The sequence below is a fragment of the Symphalangus syndactylus genome, chromosome 9 (genome assembly GCF_028878055.3).
Source record: "Symphalangus syndactylus isolate Jambi chromosome 9, NHGRI_mSymSyn1-v2.1_pri, whole genome shotgun sequence".
Taxonomy (NCBI): Eukaryota; Metazoa; Chordata; class Mammalia; order Primates; family Hylobatidae; genus Symphalangus; species Symphalangus syndactylus.
In genome coordinates, this window is record NC_072431.2 from 124925256 (window position 1) to 124938195 (window position 12940).

Genomic DNA, 12940 nt, shown 5'->3' on the forward strand with positions numbered 1-12940 from the left:
GTACAGTTTTTTGTTTTGTTTTTTACTTAACATGAGTTTTTTCAGGTTGCTGCATAACTTTGTAGCCATAATTGTTTATCTCTAAACAAGACTATACTAAAGAGTTAGATTTAATCACAACCTTAAAATTGAGCATTTGGTTGTTTCTATTTGGGAGCTATTATAAATAACATTAAGCTTCCCAGTTGCTGTGTTGCTGTGTCTTCTGATTTGCACAGTGGCAGAAATGATGTTGAGATCTTTCAGATAAGTTTAGGAAGACATTGTCTATAGTTGACTCTAACCCACACTCTGCCCTTACAGTGCTGAAAAATTGCATCAGGGCAAGAGCTGGTTGCTCTTCCTCCCCTCAGGTCCATTTCCTGCTCCTGGTGAAACCTCTCGTGGGTGCTTTGTGTTTCTCCCAACTAATTCATTCTTCTTACTTCCTTCTTCTTGCTTCTGTCTGTAGCATCTGTGGCTAAGGTTTTGATTTAAATTTAGGATGGTCTTTGATTCTACGTAGGACTGAAGTTGCATAGCATTTTGAGATAAAAGCATAGTATATGAAAAGGCCAATTTAGTAATCTGAAATAGCGTTTTCCAATCATGGCACTATTGACATTTTGGGATGGAGGATTCTTTGTTGCAGGTGACTCCCTTGTGCATTGTACAATGTTTAGCAGCATCCCAGGCCTCTGAATCTAGAAGCCAGTAGCAACTCCCAGTTATGACAACCAAAAATGTCGCCAGACATTGCCAAATGTCCCTTGGGGAGCAAAATTGCCTGCCATTGAGAACCACTGGTTAAAATTGTACCACTTTGATGGTTTATTTGTATTTCTTATTTCTTCATGAGACTGAGTATCTTTAAAAAATTTTTTTGGCCACTGTGTTTTTAAATTCAGAAATAGCTTGGCATTTACATCACGTGTTTTTCTTTTTGGATATTCACCCTTTTAGTATTAGTTCACAAGAGCTCCCTAGATATTAAAGACAGGGAACAAAATAATGCAGTGTTTAAGAGCTTGTGCTCTGGACTCAGATGGCTTGTATACAAATTCTCACTCAATGTTTTATTAATTGTGTAACCATAAGCAGGTAAGTTAGCATTTCTATACCTTAGCTTCCTCATTTATAATCTGGGGATATGATCTGACAATACCTCAAAAGATTAGTGTGAAGGTGTAAGGGTCTTTAGTTCTGTACCTGACACAGAGTAGAAGCTCTATATTTGAGATATGATCACTTTGTAATGGACCTCAGGTGAACAAAATTCAATTATTATCCCTAGTTTGTGAAACTGCATAATTGGTCCATGTGCGACCCACTTCTACCTTCCTCAGTCATACATTTTTTAAAAAAATAGTGGTGAATTATGCATAACACAAAATGTACCATCTTAACCATTTTTAAGTGTACCAGTTCATAGTGTTAAATATATTCATGTTGTTGTCCATCCAATCTCCAGAATTTTTTCATCTCAGAAAACTAAAATTCTATACCCATTAAATAATGACTCCTCATTTCCCCCTCCCTGGCAACCATTGTCCTGTCTTCTGTCTCTATGAGCTTTGCTACTCTAGGTACTTCATGTAAGTGGAATCATATAGTATATATCTTTTCATGACTGGCTTATTTCACTTAGCATAATGTCCTCAAGGTTCATGCATGTTGTAGCATGTGCCAGGACTCCCTTCCCTTTTAAGGCTGAATGGTATTACAGTGTATGTATATGCCACATTTTGTTTATCCACTCCTCTGTTGAGAGGCACTTGAGTTGTTTGCATCTCTTGGCTATTGTGAATAATCGTGTTATGAATATGATTGTATAAATATACATTTAAAAAATATATCATGAACATTTGTGCAACTACCACACAATTGATGGACTGGAATATTAATAATAGACATCTTCCTACATTCTCCAGAAAAAAATACCATTCTAAATTTTGTATTATTTTCTTACTTTTATCCTTTTCTCAGCTTGCTCATATAACTAATGAATGTTAATAAACTACATCTGTGTTGTTCCATGTAGCTGTAGTTCATTCATTTGACTACTGCATGAAATTCAATTGTATGAATAGAACACAGTTTGTGTATACATTCACTTTTTGAAAAGGCATTTGGGTTGCATGTAATGATTTCAATTACAGACAGTACTGCAATGACCATTTGGGTGTATGTCTCCAAGGGTAGCAGGGCAAGTGTTTCTTTCAAGTACATAGCTGGGGTGGAATTGCTGGGTCAAGGCATACATGAACATTTGACTCTTTACAAAGTAATGCCAAATCTTGTACCAATTTACACTCTTTCCAAAATTTTATGCAAGACTCTCTTGATCTATGTCTTCTTCAACACTTTGTACAGCCAGGCTTCTACATCCTTGCCAATCAAAAAGTTATGAGATGACAATTTATCATGATATTTGTATTTCCATAATTGCTAATGAGCTTAAGCATTTAAAAATATCTTTACTGGCCATGTGAATTTCTTCTTCTGTGAAATATCTGCTCATGCCTTTGGGTTAATTATTTTTATTCATAATAGTTATAGAAACCTTTCTATGTCATATTAATTTTGATTTTTGCACAGTTTTGGCTTTTGTCTTCTGCCTTTGCCTTGGACATAATATATTTTTTAATATGATTATTGACCATAACCTCTTATGTCATGTAGGTAATATTGTCATCCTTACAAAACCACTCGTGGTGTCTAAAGGTGATAGAGGTTTCTTGACAACCACCACTCTCCTGGCTGTGGATGGAACAGACAAGCCTGAGGAACTGCTGTATGTCATCACCTCCCCTCCACGATATGGCCAGGTTGAATATGTTCACTATCCTGGAGTTCCCATTACAAGCTTCAGCCAAATGGATATAGCAGGGCAGACAGTTTGCTATGTACACAAGAGCAAGGTGACTGTCTCCAGTGACAGATTCAGGTGAGCCCCATGGAAATTTTTCAAACCGCTTCTTTGGATTAATACTTACAGAAAAGGAGATCTGTTAATGTGCTTCACTATAGTAACCATTTCACAAAATACATGTATCTTATAACATCACACTATATACCTTAAATATATAGAATGAAATTTGTTTTTTTAAAAATAGGAAAGAAAAGGAGAAGAAAATGAGTCATTTTTCAGCTCTGGTGCAGCTGTGTTTTTCTTTTACTGCCTTGTTGTATGTAAGGTGAAGTCACACAATTAAAATGACAGCAGCAAAGCAAGAAATTAGGGCCTGTTATTGAAAAATAAACAGTAAACAGATCTTTATGCAAGTTCTGCTACGAGGAGAATTGTGAAAAGCTGAGGCTCCCTGCTAAAGATAGATCTGGAAAAGTCATTTCCCTCTCTTTGGAGTATGTTTTTCTGTCTGACGAAAAGGCATTTATTAGTAAACATTTGGCATAAGCAGACACTGCCTTTTGACACAATGTGTTCTGGTAACTGTATCATAAATCATGTTGTCATAAAGTAGATCATATTTCCCCATAGAAACAATGTTATAATTGGGGGCTGTGCACCTGTTCCAGAATTCTGTATCAAATAAATCATTGGAATGAATAACAATCTGGTGAAAAGGCAAAGATACAACATTAATGAAAATCTACATTCATTTAAAATATGGAAATTTGTTTCAAGTCACATAAAGCAAGAGCAAGCCCAGAAGATCTATAATCTCTCAGCTCTCAAAGCTGGCTGATCCTGAGGTCCTGGAGAGAAACACAGATCCACAGGCTGGGCAGGAGAACTGGGAAATGTTGGACTTTGAACCAACTATTGTACACAATCCAGTTTTGAGTTCCGTTAATTCAGAAGGAGGCCTGGAGAGCACTGGTTTGTCTATTGTACACCCACACTTTTGGCTCCTGGTGTAATTTTCACCATGTCACAATACAGTCTTCTAAAGAGCACTATAAAATAACACAAATGGAGCATACTCCTATATTATTCAGTGGGTTCCCATAAACTATCAAGTATCACTGTCACACCCATATTCTAATATCACTGTCCTCTATCTTACTTTTACCTATCTAAATTCAATATATCTGCTCTGATAAACACTGGTTAAATGTCACTAAAGAGGATGCTGCTCACCTTTTTAGCATTAAAATGATTTTTGAAAGCTGATTTGGATAATGCAACAAAACAAAACAAAAAATGCCAGAAAGCTGGAACTAATGTCTTATTTTTTTATCTTGATAAATGTCCCTTAACAAGCAGGTAATCATTTAATTGATCAATATTTTAACTAGTTCAGTCCTTGAGTGTTGCTAGGCATTCACTAAAATGTGAGATGTGGGGATTCCTTTTCAAGCCGGCTCTTTTGTTTGAGAGATGGAGTAGTGAAGTTAAGATACAGGCTTGGGGGCAAGAACTGCCTGAGCGACTCACAACTCTGTGACCATCATCAGGTTACACAACCTCCTGTGCTCTTGTTTCCTCTTCTATGAAATGGAATGATGCTCGTAGCACCTGCCTCACAAGGCTGTGGGAGGGTTATATGAGCTTATGCACGTAACGTATTAGTAGAACAACACCTGGCACACAGGAAGAACGAAGTAAGTGTTAGCTACTCTTATTGTTGTTGTTGTTGTTGTTTTCATTATATTCTTTCCTTGACGACCTTCTTCCAATCTTTACACCACCAAGTGTGATCTTGAAGGAGGAAAGGAGTTACCGAGAGGAGCAATTATTGTTCTTTTTTTCCTGTTTGCTAATGGAAGCTGGGTGCTTCTTGGCTTAATACATTTGTATCAGATCCAGGACTTTTAATTTTACGTGCATTTCTGGAACTTCTAGCTTCTTTCCCTTCCTGCTTCCCTCCATCAATGCCCACAGGACAGTCTGCTGAAGACATTAGTGACTGTCTTGAAGAAACCAGTGACCTTGCTGGAGAACACAGGACTGAATGCATAAAGATGTTGAGAAATGAAGGTTAGATATTAATCGAATGGTGGGAATAAAGAACAAAACCTCTGTATGTAAGGATTGGCAATACTTTAAAATTTTCCTAATTTGCATCTAGAGAAAGTCTTACTAGATGGCATTTTAGAAATCATTTTTCCCAGGAATTTCTACATTTCTAGATCCTCAGATAATTGCCAGAGAGAACTACAAAATGCAAATTCTTGGGCCTTACCCCAAACAGGCAACTTTGGTAAGTCCAGTCTCAGGCCCAGAAATCTGTATTTTTGAAAGATATCTTCAGGTAATTCTGATGCAGTCAGGACTAGCCATCAATGATCTGGTCTAGTCTGTTGTTCTGAATTGTTCTGAGGAGCCTCAAGAATTTATGGAAGTTGAGGCTGGGGCAGTGGCTCATGCCTGTAATCCCAGCACTTTAGGAGGATGAGACAGGTGGATCACCTGAGGTCAGGAGTTCGAGACCAGCCTGGCCAACATGGCGAAACCCCGTCTCTACTAAAAATACAAAAAATTAGCTGGGAGTGGTGGCGGGCACCTGTAATCCTAGCTACTTAGGAGGCTGAGGCAGGAGAATCACTTGAGCCCAGAAGGCAGAAGTTGCAGTGAGCCACGATGGTGCCATTACACTCCAGCCTGGGCAACAAGAGCGAAACTCCATCTCAAAAAAAAAAAAAAAAAAAAACAGAATTTATAGAAGCCTTTTTAGGGCCTGCCAGAGATTGAGATTCTGGGGCCTTCAGCCCAATGTACTGACGGAACTTAGGTGTGTGTGTTGTGTGTGAGTGTGTGTGGGTGTTGATACTAAAAACAGTACTATAAATACCATAAAACTAAATATAAGAAAACAAATATTTTATGCTTGCTAGTATTCAGTTTTTAGTATTTAAAAGGTTTCCTTTTAAATACATTGATTCAAGTTAAAAATTGAATTAATAGAAAGAAAACTAGTAAATAGTAAGAGTACACATAGTACAGGCATATGGCAGAAATATGGTTTCAATTACTCAAGATTAGGAAACAAGGTTTTAGGGAGAAAATAAACAACAAAGGCTGAAGAGCATTGATTTGGTGCAATCCCTTATTTACACGTCGGAAAGCTAGCATTGCCTGAACACCTGCAATGCATCAGAGAATGTCCTGGACTCTTTTTTGTATGTTATTTTTCTTAAGCCTTATGACACCACCTTGCGACAGATGCAGTAGTGTTCCCATTGTACACGTGAGAAAACCAAGGTTCCAAGAGGCAAAGGAGGTCACCTAAACTGACATAACTGAGTATCACTGCTGAATTTGGGGCCCAGAGCTCATTTCCAGTGGAAGGTCCTTTCCATTATACCTCGTTGTGCCAAAAATTTGTGGAGAATATGCATTTGTGTGAAGGAACCTCCTCAATGTGTCATTCTGATATTTGGCCAGCAGTTTTACATATTTGTAATGGAAGAGCCTAGCATCTGCCCAAGACCCGAATTTTAATCTTGTCATTTCACTAACCCAATCACGGACTGCTATGTTGTTTGTCAAGTGGCGCTAAACCAAAGCTGAAAGCCTGTTTTAATGAAAGTGTGACCATGGTGCTTTTTACAAATTAAATATATGCAACCAATCTAATCACCTAAATTTATGTTGCTTGCTGTTAAATTTGGCAAGGAATTTGGCTGGGTAGAAGAGATAAATTCTGTGGCAGAGGATTTTCCCCCTTCCCTTTTTAATGTAAGCTATGGCAGCATTAATTAAATGGGGGAGTTTAATAGTCAGATTTTACCTTCTGCAAAAATATTTTGTGAATCATAAATTTCTCCTGCATTGTTTGGTGCTGCTGGCCTGGAAGAAAGATTTGGCAGCATGTTCTAGGACAGATGACACCGAGTGATTAGCAAGCTGACTTCAGCTGCTGGCAGCCGGGTACTAAAAGAACATGCTAATGTCCTCCATTTTGACATGCCGGCTGGACTTTTTTTTTTTTTTTTCTGAGGAGCTGGCGCTATTTATGATTCCATTTTTATCTCTTAAATGCCATGACAGATGGCAGCTTCTTCAGCCAACTCTATTGCCAGGCAATGCAGAAAGCTTGAAAGCATCGTGGTAATGGTGAAATCAGACCAGGCAGGCACCCCAGTCAAATCTGAGAGTCATTCCCCAAATTTCATGAGAACGGTGGTCATCTTGGCTGCATCTTTTCAGGGGGATGTAACAAGGGAAATTAAACAAAATGGACCCACAGAAGGAGCTGCTACCACCAACTTCTTCACCTCAGAATGGATACCAACATAGCAGTGGCTTTATGGTTTTAAACATTGAGAATATATTTGGAGGATTTAGGGGAGGGGGTATTTGGAAGACCATCTGATCGATCAGCTTTTCCAGACATGAATAGCACTGACCTTGTTTCACTTTTTCTGCTAGCTTAATTTTGACTGGGAACTCAACCATAACCATTCATTCTGTCCCTCTCTCTGATGATGTCTCTTTGCCTGTGAGTAGTTTGCACTGTTACTTGTGAAAGTGGAGTGATGTATTTGATCCAGTCATGTTTAGAAATTGCATCATTTTCACCTCTGGCTTATTAGCTTTAGGTCAGCACAGACAGCTGCCTTCGTGTCCCAGATAGGAGCGCTGGCCTCAGAAAACATATTTCTTACTCTTCTGTGGTCTGTGGCCTGCGTGCCCTCACTCCCATCTGTCTGATGGCAGGCTGTCTGTTTCCAACGTGGGCAGATGGCGATCATCCAGCAGGGAGGAGTTTGAGATGGACAGCCTGGATCATAAGACAACTTCAGTGACCTCACAGAGGCCCTGCATGCATCGAGTAGATGTGGCCGTCCTGAGATGAGCTTTGAGGACCCCATCAGGCATTCTTGCAATTCAATCTCCAGAGAGGAAAGTCAGAATTAGATATTCAAGATGGCCACCTCTGATGGAGTCCCTGGCACTCACTCAAGCTTGCATTTGGATTTGTTGCTCCTTGTCCCATCTCTCCCCTTCTTTCTTGTTCCTTCTCTGCTGATATTTGACATACTTTTAATAGTGCACAATGTCTATAGCTCTACAATTAATGCTAATGCTAAAAATACACGTCCTTTGGCTTACATTTGCACTAAGGTACCAATGGCTGATTTAACACTCTCCACAGAGCACATTTGATACAGGGATCTGGTAAGGAACAGAGAGCCAGTTTAATGTGAAACAGGGTAGAATGAGAGGTGTGAAACATATTTCTGGAGGGGGAAAATGGGAAAAAGGGAACTTGGAGACACTGAGGGAGCACCTAGCCTCCTTCTTATTTTATCGTGGGTCAGATGGTAGGATCTGGGGGAAATAGGAAAAAGTAACAGAAAAACGGTAGAATAAAGGCATAACTCTGTTCTCAGACTCTGCCTGAGAAATAAAGCATAATTTTATACCTAAAAATGTATATCAATTTACTTTTGAGACTGTGAAGGTGACTAAGTAAAAAGTTTGAAGAACAGACATATTTTTCTAGGTTCTTTTATTTTCTTTTTTAAAGTTATTTTTCTTTTTTTAAGATGGGCTTTTGCCATATTGCCCGGGCTGGTCTCAGACTCCTGAGCTCGAGCGTTCCACTCACCCTAGCCTCCCAGAGTGTCCGGACTATAGGCGTGAGCTACCGCACCTGGCCTCCTTTCCTTCCCTTCCCTCCCCTCCCCTCCGCTCCCCTCCGCTCCCCTCCGCTCCCCTCCGCTCCCCTCCCTCCCCTTCCTTTCCTTTCCTCTTTTTTTTTTTTTTTTTTTTGAGACAGGGTCTCTCTGTTGCCCAGGCTGGAGTGCGGTGGCACGTTGATGGCTCACTGTAGCCTCGACCTCCCAGGATCAAGTGATCCTTCCACCTCAGCCTCCCTAGTAGCCGGGGCTACAGGCACGCACCACACCCAGCTAAATTTTGTATTTTTTGTAGAGAAAGGGTTTTGCTATGTTACCCAGGCTGATATCGAACTCCTGGACTCAATCCATCTGCCCGCCTCGGCCTGCCAAGGTACTGGGTTTACAGGTGTGAGCCACTGCACCGGCCTCTTTTTTTTTTTTTTAATAAAGAATTGATTTTATAAACGCCTCATGATCCAGTGATGAAATTGCCCAATTTGTTAAAAATACACTTATCAAAGGCTTAATTTTATGAAAGGAAAACTGATTGGTTTGTTTTAAGGAGACTGTGATTTTGCTCAATCTATAATTCTAAAGGTAATTGAATACCTTTATTCAAAGTGTAAAAAATGGTGCTATGGAGGAAAAGTATCAGGTTTCATTCTTTACAAGTCTAGGTGTGTGAAATGTCAAAATTTACTTTATTTGTTGTATTTCACTTAGCAATGTTAACTTTTGGGACATAGATTTCTTTTTCTTTGCATCAAATCACACATATCTTCCTTGTCAACAGTCTTATTAACTAGATAATTAGAAAACTAAAAACTTCAGCATAGCCTTCAAAACAATATCGGTACTCAGCCAAACTCATCTCTTTTTACTTTTTGTCTAACTGCCCTCCCTGAGTCCGTGGTCGCAGGCAGGCTGGTTGACTCGTTGCTCTCACACTATCAAGTTTCAGGTTTCTTCATGCTCAAAAGGATCAATGCTCAAACCCTGAAGGACAAGACACATTTCACAAAGAGTAAAGGGATTGTTAGTCAAATCTGCCAGATTTGTAAAATAAATATGAACGCCATACCTTCTCTAGTTAAAAAAGAACCTCCAAAGAAAATATACAATTTATGTATATATATAAAATTTATACATAAAAATGTTATATATTCTACAAAAACATTATTTTTAGAGATTTTTGTGTCAGTGGAATAGAAGAGTATATCCTCCACGAATATTTCCAGCAACTATGGTACATGGAAAAAAGCTAATAAGACACAACTCTGTGATTATTTCTAAGTGCATTTCTTTGGTGTACAGTGAATTTGTCAGTCCCATTGGATAGTAATGATTTCCTAACTTTTTGGAGTTTCAATATTGTGCCTTGTTTGCATAATTTCATGATACTCTTAATCTTATTGAAATAAAAATTACATATTGTAATGCTACAAAGATCATTTAAATTAGTGTTATTGTGAAATTGGCTTCAGTAGGTAGAATGTGATTTCATGATCAACAGAATCAAAAGCACATTATGGTATCACAAACCTAAGACTGTAAGAAAGATTTTGCTTATCTCGAATGTGTATCATTTCAGCTTTCTTTTTATAGTTTTGCAGTGGGGCTCAGGCACCACAACTCTTTTGTGGTGGATTGCTAAACCAACATTTGTTTTAAACTCTGCAAGAGTAGAGGGTGCAGGGATCAAAAGACCTACATTCTAGTCTCAGCTTCATCTCCTACCTGCCTTATGATCTCCCACCAACTTTCTGAACCTTTCTTTGAAGCAGGAAAATAATCCTTGTGTAGCATAACTCTCATCTGTCTTATAGGGAGAAAGTGCAGCAGCACATGTAAACTGTAAGAGATTAGAGCTTCCTGTAATATTTTAGAGTTGGGTGGTACTTAATGATCTTCTGGTCCATCCCCTTCATTTTTCAGAGCCTTGGAAATGAGGCCTGGAATGGGAAGATGATTTAAGTGAGATTACATGTCTGAGAAATGTGATCTGCTATTAAGAAATTTACCATAAAAACATACGAGTAGAATGAATTAGCTAAATTCAACCCATTTAGCACTTTATTGTATTGGCCTCCCAGTTATCAGACTTACAACTTTAGTTTATTACATACCAATGAAGAAAAAAACAATTGAAAAATTGTAAATAAATAAAGGGGGTATACTCTTCAAATTTGTATGATGAGTCTCATTGGATGTGAAATTTTTATTTGGGTCAAGGAACCACATTAAGCACTGATGAGTGTGAGAAATATGATTGTCAGAATTTCCCTGTTCCATCACATGGGTCTATCATTAATGTTATTGGGAAAATATTCTTGAGTGTAGAATGGCCCATTTATGCATTACTCCAGTGACTGGTTTAATGATAGGTATTCTTCTGCAAGATCTGCCCTTGATTTTTCATTTGAGTCACAACACGACAATACCCTTTAGTAAAGGTGTGCATTGTTATCGTTTCATTCCAGTAGATGGTGACACAAGAATCCATGCTGAAGGCTGCCTTGCCTCTCTTTACCAGATTCATCATCAGCAATGGACTGCGGACCGAGCATGGGGTGTTTGAGATCACACTGGAGACTGTGGACAGAGCCCTGCCTGTGGTAACCAGGAACAAGGGGTTGAGACTGGCCCAAGGGTCCGTGGGCCTGCTTTCCCCTGACCTCCTTCAGCTGACCGACCCTGACACACCTGCGGAGAACCTCACCTTCCTCTTGGTTCAGCTCCCCAAGCATGGCCAGCTCTACCTGTGGGGGACAGGGCTACTTCAACACAATTTCACCCAGCAGGATGTGGACAGCAGGAATGTGGCCTATCGGCCCTTAGGAGGGGACTCCCAGACTGACTGCTTTACTTTCGTGGCCACAGACAGGACAAACCAAGGCTTTGTTGTGAATGGGAGAGTGTGGGAAGAACCTGTTTTATTCACCATTCAGGCAAGTATGAAAAACACAGTTCATTTGCCAGAGATGTGAAAACAGTGACATCAAGAACTTTTTTTTTTTTTTTGAGAGTCTCGCTCTGTCACCAGCTGCAGTGCAGTGGTGTGATCTTGGTTCACTTCAATCTATGCCTCCTGGGCTCAAGCGATTCTCTTGCCTCAGCCTCCCAAGTAGCTGGGCTATAGTCATGTGCTACCATGCCCAGCTAACTTTTTTGCATTTTTAGTAGAGACGAGGTTTCACCATGTCAGTCAGGCTGGTCGCGAACTCCTGACTTCAAATGATCCACCTGCCTCGGCCTCCCTAAGTGCTGGGATTACAGGCGTGAGCTATTATGCCTGGCCAAGAACTATTTTTTAATTTCCTTTCCTCTTTCATTCAAGTACAGATTTTGCATCTACAGCAAAAAAGCATATTAATATGAATGAAAGAGATATGGTCCCCTCATAGGTGCTAATGACTGACTGTGAGTGTTGATGGTAGCACAGAAAGGAGCAAAAGCCATGGGCTTTGGAGTCAGACAGACGTAGGTTTGAATTTCTGCTTTGCAATGTATTAGCCGTCTGACCTTAAAGAATTCTTTAACTCTTCTGAATCTACTTTTCCTTCTTTGAAAAACATGCCTACAGCATTGTGGTGAGAATTCAGTAGGATTAGGTATCCAAAGCAGTAGCATATGGCCTGAAACATATTTGATGTTGAAACTTACGAGGCAGCATCTTTACACTATTACACATGTAATAATGATGAGGGTAATAATAGCAGCAATTGCAGTTCCTTTAGTGTTAACTGCAAGCCGGACCCACTCCACATAAATCTTATTTGATTCTCATAAAACTCATATGAAGCAAGTTTTGTTATTTACATTTTATAGATGAGGGTACAAGTTCAGGAGTTAAATAATTTGATCAAATACACACAAACACCTCAAGTCTTTCTGATCCCAAATTCTGTGTCCTTTCTATGACACTACACTGCCACATTTGTTGACAATTACAAGGATTCCTGGAGGGCATAATGTGTTTTTCTTTTTTAAGTCAAAACACATCAAGTATATTCTGGCTCTCAAACCCTTGAATCTCCTCTCCTTGGAAGTAGTTCACCCTCTTCTACACACTCTCACCAAACAGAAAATAGATAAAATTTATCTCTCACTTCAGAATACTTTCTGACTAGTAAAATAGTTACATTTTCCCTTGCTCTGAGAGAGAGAGAAAGAGAGAGAGACATTTATTTTAGGAAATTGGCTCATTGGCTCATGCAATTTTAGGGTCTGGCATGTCCGAAATACACAGGGCATGTTGGCAGTCTACAAATTTCAGCAGGAGTTAACGTTGCAATCTTTAGCCCAAAGGCAGTCTGGAGGCAACATTCCTTCCTTTTTGGGGAGCTTCAGTCTTTTAAGGCCTACGATTGATTGGTTGAAGCCCACTTGCGTTATGGTGGGTGATCTCTTTTCTCAAAATGTACTG

At 39.4% G+C, this 12940-nt stretch overlaps 1 protein-coding gene across 2 annotated transcripts in view; it reads left to right on the forward strand.

Annotated features, from left to right (window-relative positions):
* FREM1 (FRAS1 related extracellular matrix 1) overlaps positions 1-12940 on the forward strand; it is a 293398-nt gene that overhangs the window by 242018 nt on the left and 38440 nt on the right. For both annotated transcript variants that reach the window (XM_063609109.1, XM_055294213.2), the window contains 2 exons: positions 2662-2926; positions 11048-11462. In XM_063609109.1, coding sequence (XP_063465179.1) covers positions 2662-2926; positions 11048-11462 — 680 coding nt within the window. The remainder of the gene's footprint in view (positions 1-2661; positions 2927-11047; positions 11463-12940) is intronic.